At 44.9% G+C, this 17,385-nt stretch overlaps 2 protein-coding genes across 10 annotated transcripts in view; both read right to left on the reverse strand.

Annotated features, from left to right (window-relative positions):
• Positions 1 to 3,292: 3,292 nt before the first annotated feature.
• On the reverse strand, positions 3,293 to 9,869 carry FASLG (Fas ligand). 2 transcript variants are annotated; one of them, XM_085510927.1, is made up of 4 exons: positions 6,121 to 9,869; positions 5,776 to 5,821; positions 5,008 to 5,061; positions 3,293 to 4,577 (listed from the first exon to the last, which is right to left on the reverse strand). In XM_085510927.1, the coding sequence occupies exons 1-4, from the start codon at positions 6,511 to 6,513 to the stop codon at positions 4,183 to 4,185; spliced, it is 888 nt and encodes a 295-aa protein (XP_085367053.1). In that variant the 5' UTR covers positions 6,514 to 9,869; the 3' UTR covers positions 3,293 to 4,182. The 2 variants fall into 2 exon arrangements, with proteins under 2 accessions (XP_085367053.1, XP_085367054.1); XM_085510928.1 differs by having other exon boundaries at positions 5,008 to 5,194.
• Positions 9,870 to 10,584: 715 nt separating this feature from the next.
• SUCO (SUN domain containing ossification factor) overlaps positions 10,585 to 17,385 on the reverse strand; it is a 29,469-nt gene continuing 22,668 nt past the window's right edge. For 4 of the 8 annotated variants that reach the window (XM_085510908.1, XM_015869736.3, XM_015869734.3 and 1 more), the window contains 5 exons: positions 16,214 to 16,318; positions 14,325 to 14,479; positions 13,901 to 13,992; positions 12,716 to 12,771; positions 10,585 to 12,562 (listed from right to left, as the gene is read on the reverse strand). In XM_085510908.1, coding sequence (XP_085367034.1) covers positions 12,116 to 12,562; positions 12,716 to 12,771; positions 13,901 to 13,992; positions 14,325 to 14,479; positions 16,214 to 16,318 — 855 coding nt within the window. In that variant the 3' untranslated portion in view covers positions 10,585 to 12,115. The remainder of the gene's footprint in view (positions 12,563 to 12,715; positions 12,772 to 13,900; positions 13,993 to 14,324; positions 14,480 to 16,213; positions 16,319 to 17,385) is intronic. The other 4 variants (XM_085510910.1, XM_085510909.1, XM_085510907.1 and 1 more) reach the window with 1 other exon arrangement.

The raw sequence follows: 17,385 nt of genomic DNA on the forward strand, positions 1-17,385 counted from the left end.
GACAGCAGTGGGACTTATTTACTATATATGCTGAATTTCTCTGGGTACTGTCCTTTTGAAACCAAGCAGGGGAATTAGAGCAAATAACATCCTCTTTCGTTGCTTAAGCATTCTTAATTTTCTATGACTTGGATTCCTCTTTCAGAAGCCAGTTCTTGGATACCCCTTCTTCATTGCAGATATTCTGTGGGGAATTAAGGTAGGTAGGAAGAGGGTTTGCCTGTGACGCTGAGCTGAGACTTGTTTCCATTCCTCCCCATCTCTTCGGTCCCCTCCCTCTGCCCGACAAGGACAGGGCAGGAGGTCCACCACAACAAGTGGTCCCACTTCTCGTGCATCAGGGCTTGGGTTATGTGCTGGGAGTGGAATATCTGAATCTCACATTACCTCGAGAGATGAGTTGGCAACAAATTGTCATGCTTTTCTTCCTCATCTTTAAAATAAAATTGAGAAATTCACATGTCACTTCCCTCACCTTGCAGAACAGCTCCTCCTCTCTTTTTACTCACCTCATTCCTTTGCATTAAACCTCAGTCACTTAGTCATGCCTAAAACTGCACTTTTGTAACCATGACGTAACGCGCCTCTTCTTCTGAGTGCTAGAAAAATAGGAGTAATATTTAAGCTTCCCTCTCCTCCTACACAACGTGGTTCATATGTTCTTTAAGCTCCAGGACCTAGAAGTAATCCCACAAGACACAGTAACCAAAACTTGGAAACATTAAGGCTGCCTTTTGGGGAACGATAATTAAATAGAAAAGGAAAAAGATCAGCACCAATGAAGCTTGTCTGATCCAATAGAATGAAGATTGCTTCTTAACTCACAGGCTTTGAGAACGGATTAAAAACAGACCAGTTCTTCCATTTTTGTGCTCTCTTTTCTCTCTTGGAGGGCTACAAAAGGAGTCATATATAACCCATATCAGCTAACTACAACTAATCTGTGCAGTGTGGATCTGGGTGAGCCTGCTGAGAGCCAGCCCAGGTTGGAGCTCCATTTCATGTCTCTGATACTGCTGCATTTGTTGACCAACAGTGGCTTCTTTCACTCCTGCATTACAAGAGCCCTTCCGGCCTTCACTGCGTGCCAGTGACCTTCCTCTGCAACACAAGTAACCACAGGCTGGTAAAAAATCAGAAGACACAGGTGCAGTATTAATAGGAAAGATATGAGAGACACTGGCCATAGCTATTAGGGGCCATTTCTGCTTCTCTGAAGGTGGTTTTCTCTGCTAGGGGAAAGCTGCCTGCAACAGAAGCTGCTGGGGCTGCTTGCCATCATGGCACCTCTCATCTCCATGGGTCTGTGAGGAGCAGCACCCAACCCCAGCCTTGCTTGTTACTCATCCTACCCCTTATACTTACACTCTGCCTCTCAGAGACTGTCAAACCTCCTCTGGCTTCCTGCACTTCTTCTGTAGAAGCTGCGCTATTTACTCTACCAGGGTAGATATATAGGATGCAGTATCTGATATGCATCAACCACAAAAGAGCCCATCTCTCTCAAGCAGCTTGCTGTGCAGCATGAGTGTTTTTATGTCATGCAGGCTTGGCCAGCTGCACACTCCAGACATGCAGGCATTGCCTGGAAAGGATCCAGCTGACTGTGAGAGTTGTTGTGCCTGCAATGGACTTGCTGGATCACATAGGAAAAGAATGCCTGTGCCTAGGAAGAAAGAGAAGACCCCCAGGCACTAGGAGCTGACCAGAAGGTGCTTCACAGGAGTTGCTCTGGACTCATCACTTCTCAGATCAGAGGAGAAGCTCCCTGGAGTGTTATTAAACACTGCCCAAGCCCTGCAGTACCTCCACACATGGCCCAGGCTCTTCCATCAGGAGACAGGAGCCAATTCAACCAATGGCTTTAATAGAGCTGTTCCACAAGCAGTCTGTGAATCAACTCTGTACAGTTTAAAATTGCATGCTTCTGTCACAACCTTACTTTGGATCTTTAGTCATGGCCCACAAGCTCAGCTAATACAGCACTGGTAGAGTGCATAATCTCGGCATCAGTTTCCTTTGGGTGCTGAATGCTCTCCATCTCTCTAAGCTGTTTATCACCAGCAAAGAAAGGAAGCGCACAACATGCTCAGAAATTGCTGCTTACAGATGTGTAAAGAGATGCACAGTCACTCTTCAGATAGATGTCTAGAAAGCAACACAGCACAAACAGCAACCAGAAAAGGGAAGAAGCTTCCAGCACCTTCTGAAAAGTTTCAGTCCAACACCGCTGTATCTGCTCTAAGTGGTTTGCCCCTCTTTTGGCAGGAGATGGGTGCAGAGGGAAGGCAGCAGCTAAGCAAAAAGATTCCTAACCATTGACTTTTAGAGGCACTTTCCTTCCTGAGAAAGGCAATGGAAAGCTCCGCATGCAGCAGGGCCAGTTGTGTGAGCAGAGACATAGTGTTCACCGCACCTGACTGCACCAATGGCCTGTCCACTCCTGGATTTCAAAGAAACATGTTTCCACAAAGCAACAACCACAGGCCACACACCACAGAGCAGAGGACAGCACCAGAGAAAAGGAAATAAATACCACACACTGCTAGAGAGCCGCTGTTTGAATTACAAGAAGCCTGGACCACAGGCAAAAATAATGCAGTGCAGCCTTTTTGTACTGCCTAGTGACAACGTGGCAAGTTGAAGTTAACCGTTGCAAGGAAGAAGCGTTGTGGACCAGTGCTGGAGTGTGCAAATGTTATTAACACTAAGCATGACTTCCCCTCTTTACCCTTCAGACTGTTATGTGAAGTGCTGCTGTGTATGGCAGGCACTGAGAGCAGCGTGGTGCTTTCAGGGACAGCACCCTGAAAGCAAATCAACACCCAGCCATGACCTGGGGCTGGGGAGAAAAGCTTGTGTCCAGCTCCAAGCATCACTACCTGCAACATGCAGGGGGGAGCTCCCAGCCACCCACATCCAAACCAGAGCTCACAAATCACACCCAGAGCAGCATTTACAAAGCACGGGGGCTCTCCAAAACTTCCCACCAATATTCCTTTCTACGTGAGCTTAACTCTGCAGTTCTAGATCAGTCCCCTTCCTGAGGGTCAAACAGAGCTTTAGCTGCCCAGTCTGAGCTGTCTATCTCACACCTCCCTCATCCCCAGCTCTCAACAATTAGTGTTGCCTGAAAGCTCCGTGGCAGGGACCCAGCGCCTCCCTCACCAGTCAGGGAGCAAATTCTGGCACATTGCTAGAGGTAGAGCAGGGTCCTGTCCACTGACCAAAAGCGTCCCGGGCTTGGCCATTGCAAAAGCATTCTGCCCCACATAAGGAGAGTACAGGGCCATTTTCTAGAAAACTATACCTTTATTTGCCATCTGTGTTTTGCCCAGGAGAGAGCATCCCATGCTCAGCCAGGGCTGGTTTGCTCGGGTCCTATCAGCAAGAAGGGTACCTGGACCCTTCCTGCTATACCCACCATCATTGCATGTGGAGGATTCAGCAAGACCTTGTTTTCTTCACAGGGCCAGGACCCCTCATGGCATTGCCACTTCCAGCACATTCCTTGCAAGGTGAGTTAAATAAAAGGTGGGGATATTTTCTGGGAAGGGAACAGTCGATAATTTAACACAAAACAAACCTACCATGCTTAACAAGCCAGCTGATAGGTGGGTGCCTTTCAGACAAGTGACAGTGCCAAGTGTCCAGCTAGGATGGGCAGACAATTGCTCAGGGAAAGCAGCTTGAGCTTACTCCCACATTGCTGCCCATGGTGTGGCACAGCACAGCTCAGACTGAGCAGCCTCCTGGACACAGACCAGCTGTCCCCAAATGGCCTGAGCTCACCAGGGGCACAACAGCATTTGTGGGCCAGTGCCACTGAGGCCCTGGCACTTTCTCAGGTAGCAGAGTCTTCTTGAGCAAGTAGTGAGTTTCAACAGGGTCTTTGATGCTCTACATTTCAGAGTGGCTGTTTTATTCAGAGGAAGAAAGCGTGTGATTCTCTTCAGGTAGCCACAGGACAGCCCAGGTGCTTCCCAGAGGTCTGCTTTTAACCCTTCACCAGTTTCTGGAGCCTGCTCACGCAGAAGGCTGAGATATGGTTTCTTGATGGGTTTCCTTGAGTGAGACCCTGCTTTGGTGTTGGAAACACTGGACTGCTGCCTCTCAAGTGGCCCTTGCGCCCTTCATATCCCTGTGCGTAGGGTGCTGCCAGCCACACTCCAACAGCATCACTTAAAGCTTAAATAACCCAAAGAATGTCTTGGATTCCTCAAAGTTAACCAGATCAATTTTAGAAACATTGACATACAGACTGTCCCTCTCCCTGAGCTTGAATAAAGCTCCCAGGTAGCTTTTCCGGGCCCACATTTTCTCTTTTGTACAGTAATTGATGCGCTTGTCCTCCATCAGCACATGGCTGCCTGGTGAAGCTGGGTTTCTCTTGTAGACAACATGGGTCAATACCTCGTTGTCACAGCGCCTTCCCCGGAACAGCACATTGGAGTACACAAAGTACAGACCGGTCTCATTGATCACAAGGCCCTGAGCACGGTACTGAACGCCGCTGGTGAAGGCATGACCAGAGATGGACTCCCACTCCAATGGAAGGTTCTGCTGTGTGGGGTTCCCTGGAAGCCAGAATGAGAGAGGAGCAGTAAGCACAAGCGTTAACATGTTTTCCCTTCAGTTACACCCCAGGTCACAAACAAGGCACCTGTTCTCCATGTCCTTGACTGCAACATAAGAAGTTTACCCCAGCCTCACGGAGGTGGGAGCTCACACCTTCCATGTGCTCTAATTGGTGTTGAGCTGCCATTGAAAGCACATCACTAACAGAAACAAAAACCAAAGGAAAAAAATAGAGCTCTCATTAAAAAGCTTGAATGAGAGGAATATTTTAGCAGTGGGGCACCTTCAAGTTGCCAAAGCACACACATTTCTAAAGGAAAATGAGAAAGTCAGTGCAGCTCCTTACAACGACAGCCAGGTTGCTCTTTCATCCCAGTAACATCTGCCCTGTTCTCTGCTCCCAAATCCTGCTGGTCCCTCAGCACGTACCTGTTAAGTGTGCTGCCTTCCTTGCTTCCTTTTTCACTGGCTTGTTCTCCTGCCCTGCATGAAAACAGAGGAGACTGTAGCCACATGCTCCATGGAGAAGCCAGTCCATTGAGAAGAACAGAGGTATCTGCGAGGCTAAAGAGGGGTAGATTCCCAGCAGCAAAGGGCACATAGGCACCATGGCTTGCTGTGAAGAAATAGAAAGATGCTCAGCCAAATGCTACAGAACATTAGAGAGAGTTAGAAAGTAAGAGCTGAAGCAAAGGATCGGATGTGATCCAAAGCAAAGGGAAAAAACAAGTGAGAAAGGAAAGTTTTCATCTTAAAATGGCTCCACAGGTGAACTCAAGAAGAGGATTTTTGCTCAGGTTTTAGGAGAGGGATAATAGTGTGCGGATCTCCCACTCCCAATGAAAACAAAATTTTCTATGTCATCCCAAAAACTTAAAAGAGCAAAGAGAAAAAGTCCTAAAACATGCAGCGTACATCTTGATTATCCACTCTCCTCCTTCTGTGCACGCTGTTGCAGTGTCTCAGGACACTGAGGCCCTAAAGCAGAAGCAAACTGTCCCAACTGACACAACTGAGCATTCCAGCAAGCAGGATGCAGGACGCCCTTTTGCCACACTCTTCTTCAGACCAAGCAAGTGCAAGAAGCGCTTCCAGAGCTGCAGCCCTGCCTCTGCACCAGACAAGGGGAGGGAAGGATTTGGCAGAAGCATTCACACATGCTGGCAAGGGAGAGTTTCTCTATGTACATCAACTCACCTATGAGCTTCTCCAGAGCTGGAGGGATGTGTTCAGTGCTGACAGACTGTTAAAAGAAGAAGAGTGACAAGTTCTCTCAGCAGCGTGAGAACATAAGGGCACCATCTAGATGCGACCAGGCTATCTCAACAATGGCTATTCTGGGTGCTTATGCAGAGCTGCGAGTTTAAGTGTACAGGGAGGAAGAGCCTGCAGCACCCAGACATCAGGACATCCAGATATTTACCACAGGCACCAACAGATCAGTCCTTCACAGTAACCAACAGCCCCACGCACACTGGCATGGCACACGTCACTGCCACCAGTTTCTCCCCACGGCCTGTGTGGCCAGCAGGCAGACTTTACCTCTCTGAGTTCAGCCAGCTCCTTTTCCAGGTGGAAGATCTGAAACATGCTCAGCCCCACTCCAGTGAGCGCCAGCAGGATCAGCAAGAAGATCACCAGGAAGCTGACGCTGCTCCTTTCTCTGTTGCTCTTTGGTTTTTTCCTCCGATCAGGTACTGGTGGTGGGAAGGGAGCGACAGGGGATGCTGGATGGCAGGAGGCGCTGGCATCAGCACAGCCATCCACCCAGAAGATCTGTGGGTACATATAGTTCAAATTCTGCTGCAGGGCTGGGAGTGGGATGGGCTGGACACGCTTTGTGTGATCATCCATGTGGCAGCCAAAAACTGCCGAGGCTGCCCCAGACTGAGCCCTGGGGGAAGACCCAGATCTGCTTCTGTGTGCCTGCATCATCACTCCAGCTGCAATCGTCCAGCTCAGATGCTGCAACTCTATGAAAGCCTCGAGCAGCAAACCCCAAAAAGCTTCCGCCCTCTGCTGCAAGTTCAGGGCACCCTCCTGCTCCTCCCACGCTGCAGCAGCACGCAAATGCAGTTGGACAGAGCTGGTGGCAGGCTGCACTCAAACAGCAACAGCCCCAGGAAGGAGATGCACAGAGCAGAGCAGCACCGTGCTAGCACGTCAGGCAGGGGCTGAGTAATCACACACACCCACAAGCCAGCCACCCTTTCCAGCAGCCCACACAGGCAGAGACAGCTGCTTTTCCACTGCGGTGTCCTGCACCACAAGCAGGGGGAATAACAGACTCTTCTGCTTCTGGCATCCTGCATGAGAGGTGAGAGGCAGAGCCGTGTTTTCCCCTTAGCATTAGTATAAAGATGTCAATTACATCAGTAGGCACTTCATTTTGCAAAGGACAAATTACTTCCTGCTGCCTCCTGTCTTCTTCCAACTTGAGGAATGTTAGAAAGGGCAGTTCTTGTTTTTCAGTCTTCCTCAGAACAATGGTGGGTGCTGCAGCAGGACCTCACCTGGCTGGGTGACTGATTAGACACTGCACTGCTCATCCTGGTACAACTTCCTCACCTTTGGAGGAAGAATCCAGAGTCCAGGCACAGCGTAGGGCCCAGCACTCTTAAAGGCTCTGCTCAATCATGAGGACAGAGAATCATGAGAAACTGAGATTTTTCAATGTATTTAAGTCTCCATTGGCCACAGATTTCTAAGTATTGGCAAGGAGCTTTCATATGAATTTATACAGAAGACTATCCATATGTCCATAGCTATTTGCTCTTCCATTTCACTGGCATAATGAAAGTAGTGTATTTGGGGGAGGGCAGCGTTTAAAAAACGACACATTTAACGCAAGAACAAACAGAACTGTTGTCTCTTACGTGGCTGAAGAAAGAAGCCCCAGCACACAGGTTTTGACCTTGAACACCAGAATCCGGTGTGCCTGTCGCTGACCCACTGCTTTCTATTTTCACAAAGATGCAGACGTATTTTTGTGATCTGTGGGTAAGCCCATGAAAGCCTTGTTTCAGCTGTTCCTGCTGCATCTTCTCTATTCAGATCAAGAGCCCTCTAATACCACGCATTGCGGCAAACCAAAAACCAGGGTTATTTTACCATCAAAGAATCCATCGCAGTTCACAACATGCTTTCAGAGACTTCTCCCTTCCCAGCACTCTCTGCCATTGCTGCCTGCTGTCACACTCTCCATTTAGTTGTTTAAAAAACAATTAAGAAAGATGCTGTGTAGGACAAAGACTTATTAGGTTCTGGACACAGTAAAACACGTATCTGAAGATATTTCCTGTTACAACAACTAGCAGAAATGCTACAAAACAACTCTTGAAAGCCCACTGGGCTGCACAAAGGACAATGGTTCTTAATTACATGTTTTAACAGTTCACTTTTCCCAGGCAAAGGTGATACTTTCTGCTTCCCTCCAAAGTCACCCCTTCACTAGAAACACGAGGCATGTGCTGGGATGTGTGTCGGTACCAACAGCTCCCGAGAAAGATGTTCACATTCACAAAGAGGTCCTGTTCATTATCTATTTTCCTATCCATTTGCTAACCCATGTTATCTGAAAGAAGCCTGGAAATACAATCTCTTCTCAAGCTGCCACAAACCCCAGTCAGCTTCTTTTCTTCAGCAACACCTGATGCTGTTTGACACTCAGGGTTTCCACACGATGAGACACTGCTTAATAGCTGCCTACCCGCAGCACTTTGTGGTCAGAGCTCTGCGCTGTGTTCCAAATGCAGTGGAACATTCGTACCATAGTGAAGCACGTTCAACTGTTCCATCCCATCTCATGCTGCATGTTGACAAAGGCAGAAGCCACCTTACACTCCAGTTCTCTCTCCCAATACCACACAGCAAGGGGAGTTTACATATTTAAAACAAACTGCATTTCCTCTCTGATGCTTAATGCATATAAGCAAAACGTCTTATTTCAGCAAACATGGCTGGCGATACTTTTATATGATGCATATGCTTGTGATTATCCCTTTTTTGCTAAAAACTCACGTTGCTTAAAAATCTGGTGTCCCTAGACTTGCACGAAGGGATGATGAAAGTGCTCCAAGTGCTTCTGTGTGCGACAGCTTTTTGCAACAGGAAACAACAGCTCTCTGCACCAACAGGCTCCTCACGGTGATCGCCTGCCCTATTAGCTGAGTGCTGTGGTTTGTCAGTGCAACCACCCCAGCACACTGACACGGTGGCAGAGATCCAGGAGCTCAAACAGCTCCACAGATCGATCTCCCAGCAGCATCCTGCTCAGGGCTCCCTCCCTGCCATCACCTCCACAGATGTACTACATTACATCCACGTCCTAAAAGACAAGACCCTTGGTTTACACATCATTAAGCAGCCAGGTTTCTCACTATACGGGCTGTTGCCAAAGTCGACAGCTTGTTTACACTGAGAAATGCTTTAATGCAAAAGCAACTTCCTCATGGCTGTTCCAACCTGGTTTTGTTTTAAGCAATATAATAAATCAGATCGGCACAGCGTAACTCAAAGACTCCAGAAATTAGCAACGAAAGCCAGGAGGCCGATTCCACTTAACAACCAGTTGGTTGGCATTTTACACCACAAAACATAGCACAGGATGGACCAGGCCCCTCTGTGAAGCATCCACACCACCCAGCAATTCGTCAAGCTTTATAAACCACCTTCATGAGAAAGTACCGTCTCTCTAGAGCGTAACCAATTTAGAAGTGCCTTTATTTCATCAAAGAAATCAGGTTAGTCAGTGTGATATTAATAAAAGTGAAATAGGAAGCTAAAAATTACTCAAGAGGCCACATGAAAGGATAACGTTAAGCAAATGAGAATGTGATTTTAGGAGCTTTTTTGAAAAAGAAGATTTAAAAAAAAAAAGTGGTTATAAATAATTAAAAGCATCAAGCACAGCAAGAGGAAGCTGTGGTTCAGTTCCATCCATGCCAGAAGCAAACACAGAGCAACCCAGCAGGCTCCTCCCAAAGGAGCTTTCCCAGCAGTTGAAGCATGATGTGGTTGGTTGGAAAGTTGAGACCAAGACATAGCTGAAATGTTTGGTAATAATAATGTGGACAGTTGCTCCTCAGCTGACATGCACCAACAGTGATCCTACTACAGACACGTTTTATTTACAGGAGACATTAGTGCTAACATAAACTTCCATTAAACAGCACAACAGGGCTCTTAGGCTGCCGGCTCTCACTGTATGTCCAGGCTTCTGTTAGTCAGATACTGAAAACACCAAAGTTCCTGTACATCCAGAGCCCAGAAGCAGCATTTCTTAGGAAAAAAAAAAAAAAGGAGCCTTCAAGAAAGGCTCCCTACATGTTCATTACTTAAAACTTTATTGCTGGTATTACTTTCTTTATACCCAATGCAACCACTCCTTAGGATCCTAAGCCCCATCCAGGTTTAAAAATCAATAGATAGTAGGGAATACAGGACTGTTTGAAAGAAATGTGAGAGAGAGAGATGCATTTGACACCTGCATATCGCATCATCAGTCATCTGGCCTCTTTCCACACCTCTCAATCTGAGGTTTCAGCTCACGACAGTAAAGATGGGCTTTTCTAAGAATTCAGTCATGTCCATGCGGCTTCACTTCACTGATGGGAAAAACAGCTCAGTTACAACCAAGACAGAAAAGCAAACTTCCTACATGTGACGCATCAAGAGGAAGGAAGGCAAACTGAAACAGAAAACCCACACAACAAAAAAGCCACACACCCCCAGAGCAGCCCCTCCTGCACTTGGCAATTCCTTTCCTTTTTTAATCAAAGCAGTTCCCATGATGAAACTAAAGACTTTCACGAGAGAAACCAGCACTGGGGAGATCACATTTGAGGAGTATAGGACTGGAATGCCAATGGATTTGGCTGCACACAGTGCAGGTAGGCTCACTACAGCTAAGTTGTTCTGGCCTCACACTGAAATCAAAAGATCACTCCTTCTTGGAGATGCATTTAAGCCATAAGATAAGATTTGCAAAGGAAACGTGCCACTAAATTAAAGACAAAGTGTTCAGATTTATTTGGAAATTCACAGTTTCTAATGGCACTACAGCTCTGTAGTTACATACTCTTTTTCCACAACAACGTATGCTGCACTCAGGTACGCATTTTCCTCATCCAGGTTTAAAACTCTTAAGTCCGTGTTCAACAAGTCTGGTTCACGTGCTCTGACTGGCTAATTGTGCAGATCAAATCCAAAAGTACATCACCTTAAAGTATTCATAAAATAACAAGAAAGCAGCAAAAAAAAAGAAACAGAACAAAACACCAAAAACAAAGGCTTTAAATAAGTCACATTACATACAATACCCAGGAAAGGCTTAAGATCTGTTAAAAAGGGTACCAATAAAAGTGCTCAATAAGTTAACTTCTTTTTTTACAATGTGAACCTGTAACATCTGTCAAAAAGAATCACCTTTTGTTCCACTCACTCAGATACACACAACGTTTTCCCAGTCACACATCCTAGAGTATCCAAATATACAGTCACAGTCAAAAAGAACAAAAAAACTCCTGTACGAAAATATCAACCATACAAAACACTGCACATTTGTTAGCCAATACAAAAGCAAGCGCTATGGAAACACCCACTTGGAACCAACCGGACTGGTCAGACTTCAAGGCTTTGCAAACACAGCACACCCAGGGCTGCCTTGGAGAACCCTTGTGCTCTCCAGCTGAGCTTTGACCTCAGCTCTCAGCACAGAAACAAGTGGAGTGCCCTCCATTCAGCTCCTTGGGAAAACTACAGCAGTCGATATTGATAACAAAAGCATTCATTGTCACAAGATGCCATCGTTCTCAAGAAATAATAAAGAGCAACTGTCATTTGTTCAGCTCATCAGACCACGGCTCCAATCTGTACCTGTTGGTGAAAATGAACCTAACTACCACCATTCCCAGGGAGATTTTTTTCTCAATTGATTTTGCAAAACCAGAGTCCAGTCAGGTAAGTCCATCCGTTAGTATTTTTACAGTATCCAGTCCATGTTACTGAGTCCAGCTGAAAGCCAACACGTCCCTTTACAGCACTGTAGTGTTGCATCTTCAAACAAACAAAAACAAAAAAACTAGAGAAATTACAAAATAAATCAAACGACAAACAATCGTATCTCCCCTCTTCCAGTGGCATTATAAATAGACAAAAGGCACATAAATATGGGAAGGTGCAAGAAATAGGAAAAAAGCTGAAGGAAGAGGATTAGGCTTTTATCCCTATTCCACCCAACAAACTGGGTTTCAAAAAATCTCTGCCCCAGGAACTGTGGAGAAAAAAAACCTCTAAAAAAAACGAACCCCCTGCCCTCCCTCCCCCCCATGCTGTTCTCATAGGAAATTTTCAGCCTTGTAAAGCTGCAGCTTATAGCCAAGATTGACACAATCCCATCCATTTAAAAAGGTAGAAACCAAATTTCTGAATACTTTCCAAATAGTTGAGCTCTTCGTCTCCCACCATCCTCCCACAGAATACCACAGGCTGTTCTCAAATGAACAAACAATCTCCTGTTTGAGAAGTTCAGCTAGATTTAGATGTGTCCAGAAACTGCCGTGACACCAAGTGTTCCCACTGTTATATCTTTGTTTCCTTTGATTATGTCATGCAGGCTTGGCATTGACCCTGACTTAGTCTGTATTAGAGTTTTTATGAGCTTCCCTTGGTCTGAAACTTTCGACCGTCTTCGTTTTATAGCCCTCTTCTCAGTTTTTGTCTTTTGGGTTTGTCCATTGCACAAACTCGTACAAGCTGAAATGCCACAGAAATAGGACTCCTCAGATTGTGATGACGTTTCTGAGCTTCCTTCAGATGGAGGACCTTTATATGAAGAGTGATAAACTTCCCCAATGTTAGAGAAGTCCCTCTGGTTTGTAAACGGCTTCCTTCCTTTTATTTCCCCATTGGCTACGGGATGGGGAGGATCTGCCGTTGGTTTGATAGTCTCTATCTTTTCACTTTTGTATTTGCAACGCTTCTTCTGAAATCACAAGTAAAAAGAGAAACAGTGAGCTTCTGAAAGGGAAGCAAGGCTAAGACCCAGCCCTGGAGAGCAGGGCAGCAGAGAGCAGCTGAGACACGCACCACCTGCAGGCAGAACTGTGCTCAGCCTGCATCCCTGCACCTACTGTACCTTCTTCTCTGGGGAGAACTTCAGGGGTTCTACAATGTACAGGTCCTCGGGATCCACTGTAAGAAAGGGCACACACACATTCAGCAGTTCTCACTGACAATGCCAGCTCCAAAACAACACCATTCTAACTAAACAGGATAAAAATAGTCCATTTCTCACACATTTTTGCTGCAATTATTAACTTATGGGCATACAACACAAGTACATGGAGGTGAAGACAATGCTGAGGAAGTCCCCTTTGCTGACATGGCAGCTGTCAGTGACAGAAAACATCTCACGTTCTGACAGATGAGGCCATAAGAGCAGAGCACTGAACATCCTTTGGGAAAAGGAATGAGTGGTTGGCAGAAATGAGCTTCTAATGTACAAACTGCTAACAATCTAACAGCACTTAACATGCACCTAGAAGCAAAAGCACCTATCAACAGGACAGATACTCAGACTGATGTGACATCAGTCTGGCCTTCCTCCATCAGTGTTTTGAACATTTTCCTTCTGAGCCTAAGCAGCAAATACAACTGGAAAAACACAACTGAAAAAATAACTTAAGCCCTTGCTCATCTCTACTGCAGCGTTTCCAATTCATGTAATGAATTTCCATGCAGTTTTATTCACTGTACAATAACTGTGGAGCGAGCTGGTTTGTTGCACCTGGAAGGACAGCACCAGTGGCAGACCCAGTAGTTACTGTCATTATAATGCTGCACCACTTTTGTTTCTGTGTGACAACGATGGCCGAAGGAACTGAATCTAACACAAACACTGAAGTGAGATCGTTCCTCTTAGTCAAACCAAGACTAATGATCTAATTTTTCTTAATACAGTTGATACATACATACCTGCTGAGTTTCAAGATTGACTACTTAGGACTTGGTTTCTGGCATTAAAAATAATGTCACTTTCTACAAGCTTTGCAGGCTTGCACCAATTGTTACCAACCTCAAGAAGGATATCATTTACGCTCTACAAAATGCTAAGAATGGATTTAGTGTTTTAGCCTAATCTAGCACAGTTCTGGGAGGGTAACATTAACGAACCGCCCTGCCATATAGAATGTGTTAGTGAACTACTATAGTTCAGCATACTTTGACATTAACCCATGATGCCATTTTCATAGACGCTTGAAATAAAACACACAATATACAGTGCCCAGAGTGTAATACTGGTGTTATAGGTAGATCATACCTTCTTTACCAGACAGCTGGAAAGACTGTGATCTGACCAGCGGGAGAGAAGTTCTTCTTTTCAAATTCATATCGTCATAAGAGGAAAAACACCTAGAGCAATGCAAAACATAAAGCTTTTTTAAGCATGTTTTTCTCAGGATCGCGCATTTTTCCATTAAGAAGCATTTTTGTCAGAAGAACAGATTCAATCATTCATCCAGGTGCCCAAGAAGGACAGGCAAACAGACACAGCACTTACAATGTACTACCAAGGCACCTCAAGTTTACTGTCTCCACAATTGCTACAGAGCAGCAACTGTGCTTTACAATCAATTTCAAATACGCAGAAAGTAAACTTGGGATTAAAGCAGATCTGCCAGCCCCAGTAGATACAGGAAACAACAACAAAAGCTGCAAGAACAGTTAAATTTCAAATACATTACCTTTTGGGGCTAGGGTAGTGATTACTTTTAGGAATCTGGGAGAGGTAACCTTCACAGAACTGAGATGTGCTTCTGCACCGCTGCACACAAAGCACCAAGCCCAGAATGACACAGAGAACCAGAGAGATCACAAGGTAGGTTTGTCGATCAGAAACCTGGAAGAATGTGATACAGCTGTTAAAGACTAACCAGCAATGCAATGGTATCATTACTTTGCTTTCAACACGAGAACTTCAAAAGAACACAACTGTTATGTTTTCAAGTCACCTTCCCTAATTTTCCACTTCACACCGACATTCAAGTTGGAGTATTTTCCCAGGAGTTTGATTTAGCACAATGCTATGCAGCACTTGAGGACTAAAGACTGAAAACCACTATCTGATAACATGGGACAAGATTCTACTGACTATGGTACCACTGCTGCTTGAAGAAGCAGCTGCCCCCTATAACCAATATGGAAGCCTATCTGAAAGTGATATACTTCCCACAGCCCAGTGTAGAAATTTAACTTCTCATTTACTTTTGATACGTAGTATGTCAATATTTTGTGTTTCATCAGTTGACACTGTAGTACCCAATGAATTCCAACTACAATCACTTGATTTAATGGGTTTCATCTTCCAGACCATTCAATTTCACATCCTAGGATGCTCTTTCCAGTATGTTCATTTACGAACATCCACAGATGCTTATTAGAATTACAAAGAAGCCGAAATTCAGTGGTATTTTGCAAATTACATTCCAAAATAAACAGCACTGTCCTATTACAATCTACCTCAGGTGCACTAAGGGATGAGAAGACAAAGACTTCAGAAAGCAATGTTCCTGGTGTTTTCCATCTTGTTCTGATGAAATGTCTCAGACAAGTTGACTCAGGTAGTTAGAGAAAGTATATATTCAAACCCCAGGATACTGTCATAGTATGGGTCTCATAGTATGGACCCCCCAGGGTCTGTCATACCCTGATGATCACCATGGTCAAATCCTATTTAAAAGCACAGCACTCATTAACGGGTGGTCAGCCAATTAGGTGCCAATGAGGGTGTCACTAAGTGCTAGAAAACAGCTCAGGACACATTTGGCAACATGCACAAGAAGAATCATACTTAAAATATGGCTTGAAATCCCAGGCTGAGGAACGTAAACATTTGAAAGAACACGTTCCTAGTATTGGTGCCAAGATTCCCCTCATCTCCAGAGATCACGATAGCCAGAGAGGAAAGAAGGGGTTTTAGACATGCTAGTCTGCTGCTCGGGAGAGGTAAGAACAACACTCCACACACTCATCTATTATTACAGCCTAGATATCCTATTGCAAGACTGTTAATATTCAAGATATAAATACGAGTGCTGGAAATGTAAAGCACCCCATTTTACTGAAGCTGAGAAACAGATAAAGCCATGCAATACAATTTGTTATGCAACGTGTTAGATGCCAAGGAAGTTCTTGAAGAAGAGAACACATCATCCCCCCACCCCATCATGTTTCAAACACTGTGTGTAACTAATCCTACTGCTGCCATTGTGAACTCAGAGTTTAGCTTTCTAATTTCACTGAGTTATTTTACAGGACTGTATCAACTGTAACGCACTACAGGAAGGCTGAGATATTCAGTTATTCCAAGGAAGTTCTTTCTTTTACCACGAGCTGTGATTACTATTACAGGACTAGCAGGGCTGTAGTAAAAATTATTACCAATTTTGCTGTGCACAGGACAGCCCAAAATACTCAGCCTTTCTCTTCCTCCCTTGGCCAGTTGCCGAAGCAGGCTGGAAGCAACGACTGAAAAGCTTTGCTTAAAGACTCCATGCCCTTTCAAACTGAGATATTTTTATGCATCTATTTCCCTCACTCAAGATCTTGCACCACACTCCTGATTTATAGTTACCTCACGTTTTAATTCCGCCACGGTTGTTGACAGATTGGAAACTAGCTGCGTCATGTTGGTGAGCTGTGCTTGTAACAGCTGGATTGCTTCTGTCTGCCGCTGATCCTGTATTGAGGAGAGTCATGCCCATGCTATTTAGTTGTCAGGGTTCCACTATCCCGTACTCATGCACATCAGCATTCTATCTGACAGAGCCAGGCATGATGTATCCATGTGATCCTTTTAGCACGTTTCCAACAAAACTTTCACTTAACATTTGAAACTGTTTATGTAACATTAACCATAGAAAGACTTCAGAACATCAACATTTTTAAACAACAAACAGTGTTTTGTAACATTATGCCTAGTGTTTTTCATTACAGTGACTACTACTACCTTCATTAAAGGCAGAATTAGTAGTTAGCTCTGCGCAATGACAATCAGGAAGCCAAGTACTGTCACATTCCAAAACACGTGCAGATCACCAGACAAAGCTAAAATCTAAAGGCTGAAACACTGCTTCTGCTCTGCAATCAAATGGCCAGCCACTTAACAGCTGGAGCCCAAGCCAGCCAGGAATAAGCCCTTTGAAGATACCCTCTCCTGCAGAACACCCTTACAAGATCTTTCATCTTATGAGAAAGTGGGAAATCTCAACAGAGTTATCAGGGAGGTTAACCAAGAAGAGAGCCCTCAGACTGATCAGCATTTGATAATATTCAAAACAAGCAAAAAAGAGCATGCATGTCAACTCAGGAAAGTTGCAGTTTTCTTTGCTTTTGACAGAGAAGCAAACTACAGGCCTGACGTGGCACTTCAGAGATTGTCAGAGAGTTTCTGATTAAACTTGCTGTGACGTGCGCAAGTGCTTTTATGATTATTCAGCACATAGTTAATGCTGTAGTTGAAAGCTGCTCATGAAAGCTAGGATAGCAGTGCAGGAAAACAGGGGGAAAAAAAACCTCTACTACAGCTCCCACATCCTTTAATCACATTTTCAATACTGAACTAAAACTTCTGCTTACATGCAGCACCGCCTCAATTGCAAATCTAGCTTAAATCATTTCTGGATCTCTCTTCCCTTTCCAGAGTTTAGGACTCTTCAGTAAGTTCTGGATAACCGCCTATCCATACTTAATATCAGAGTTGCAAAAAAAAGCAAACTTTAAAAATGTATGGCTTGACTGCAAGAA

This window comes from Coturnix japonica, chromosome 11 (genome assembly GCF_054131305.1).
Source record: "Coturnix japonica strain WE chromosome 11, WE-NBRP24, whole genome shotgun sequence".
Taxonomy (NCBI): domain Eukaryota; kingdom Metazoa; phylum Chordata; class Aves; order Galliformes; family Phasianidae; genus Coturnix; species Coturnix japonica.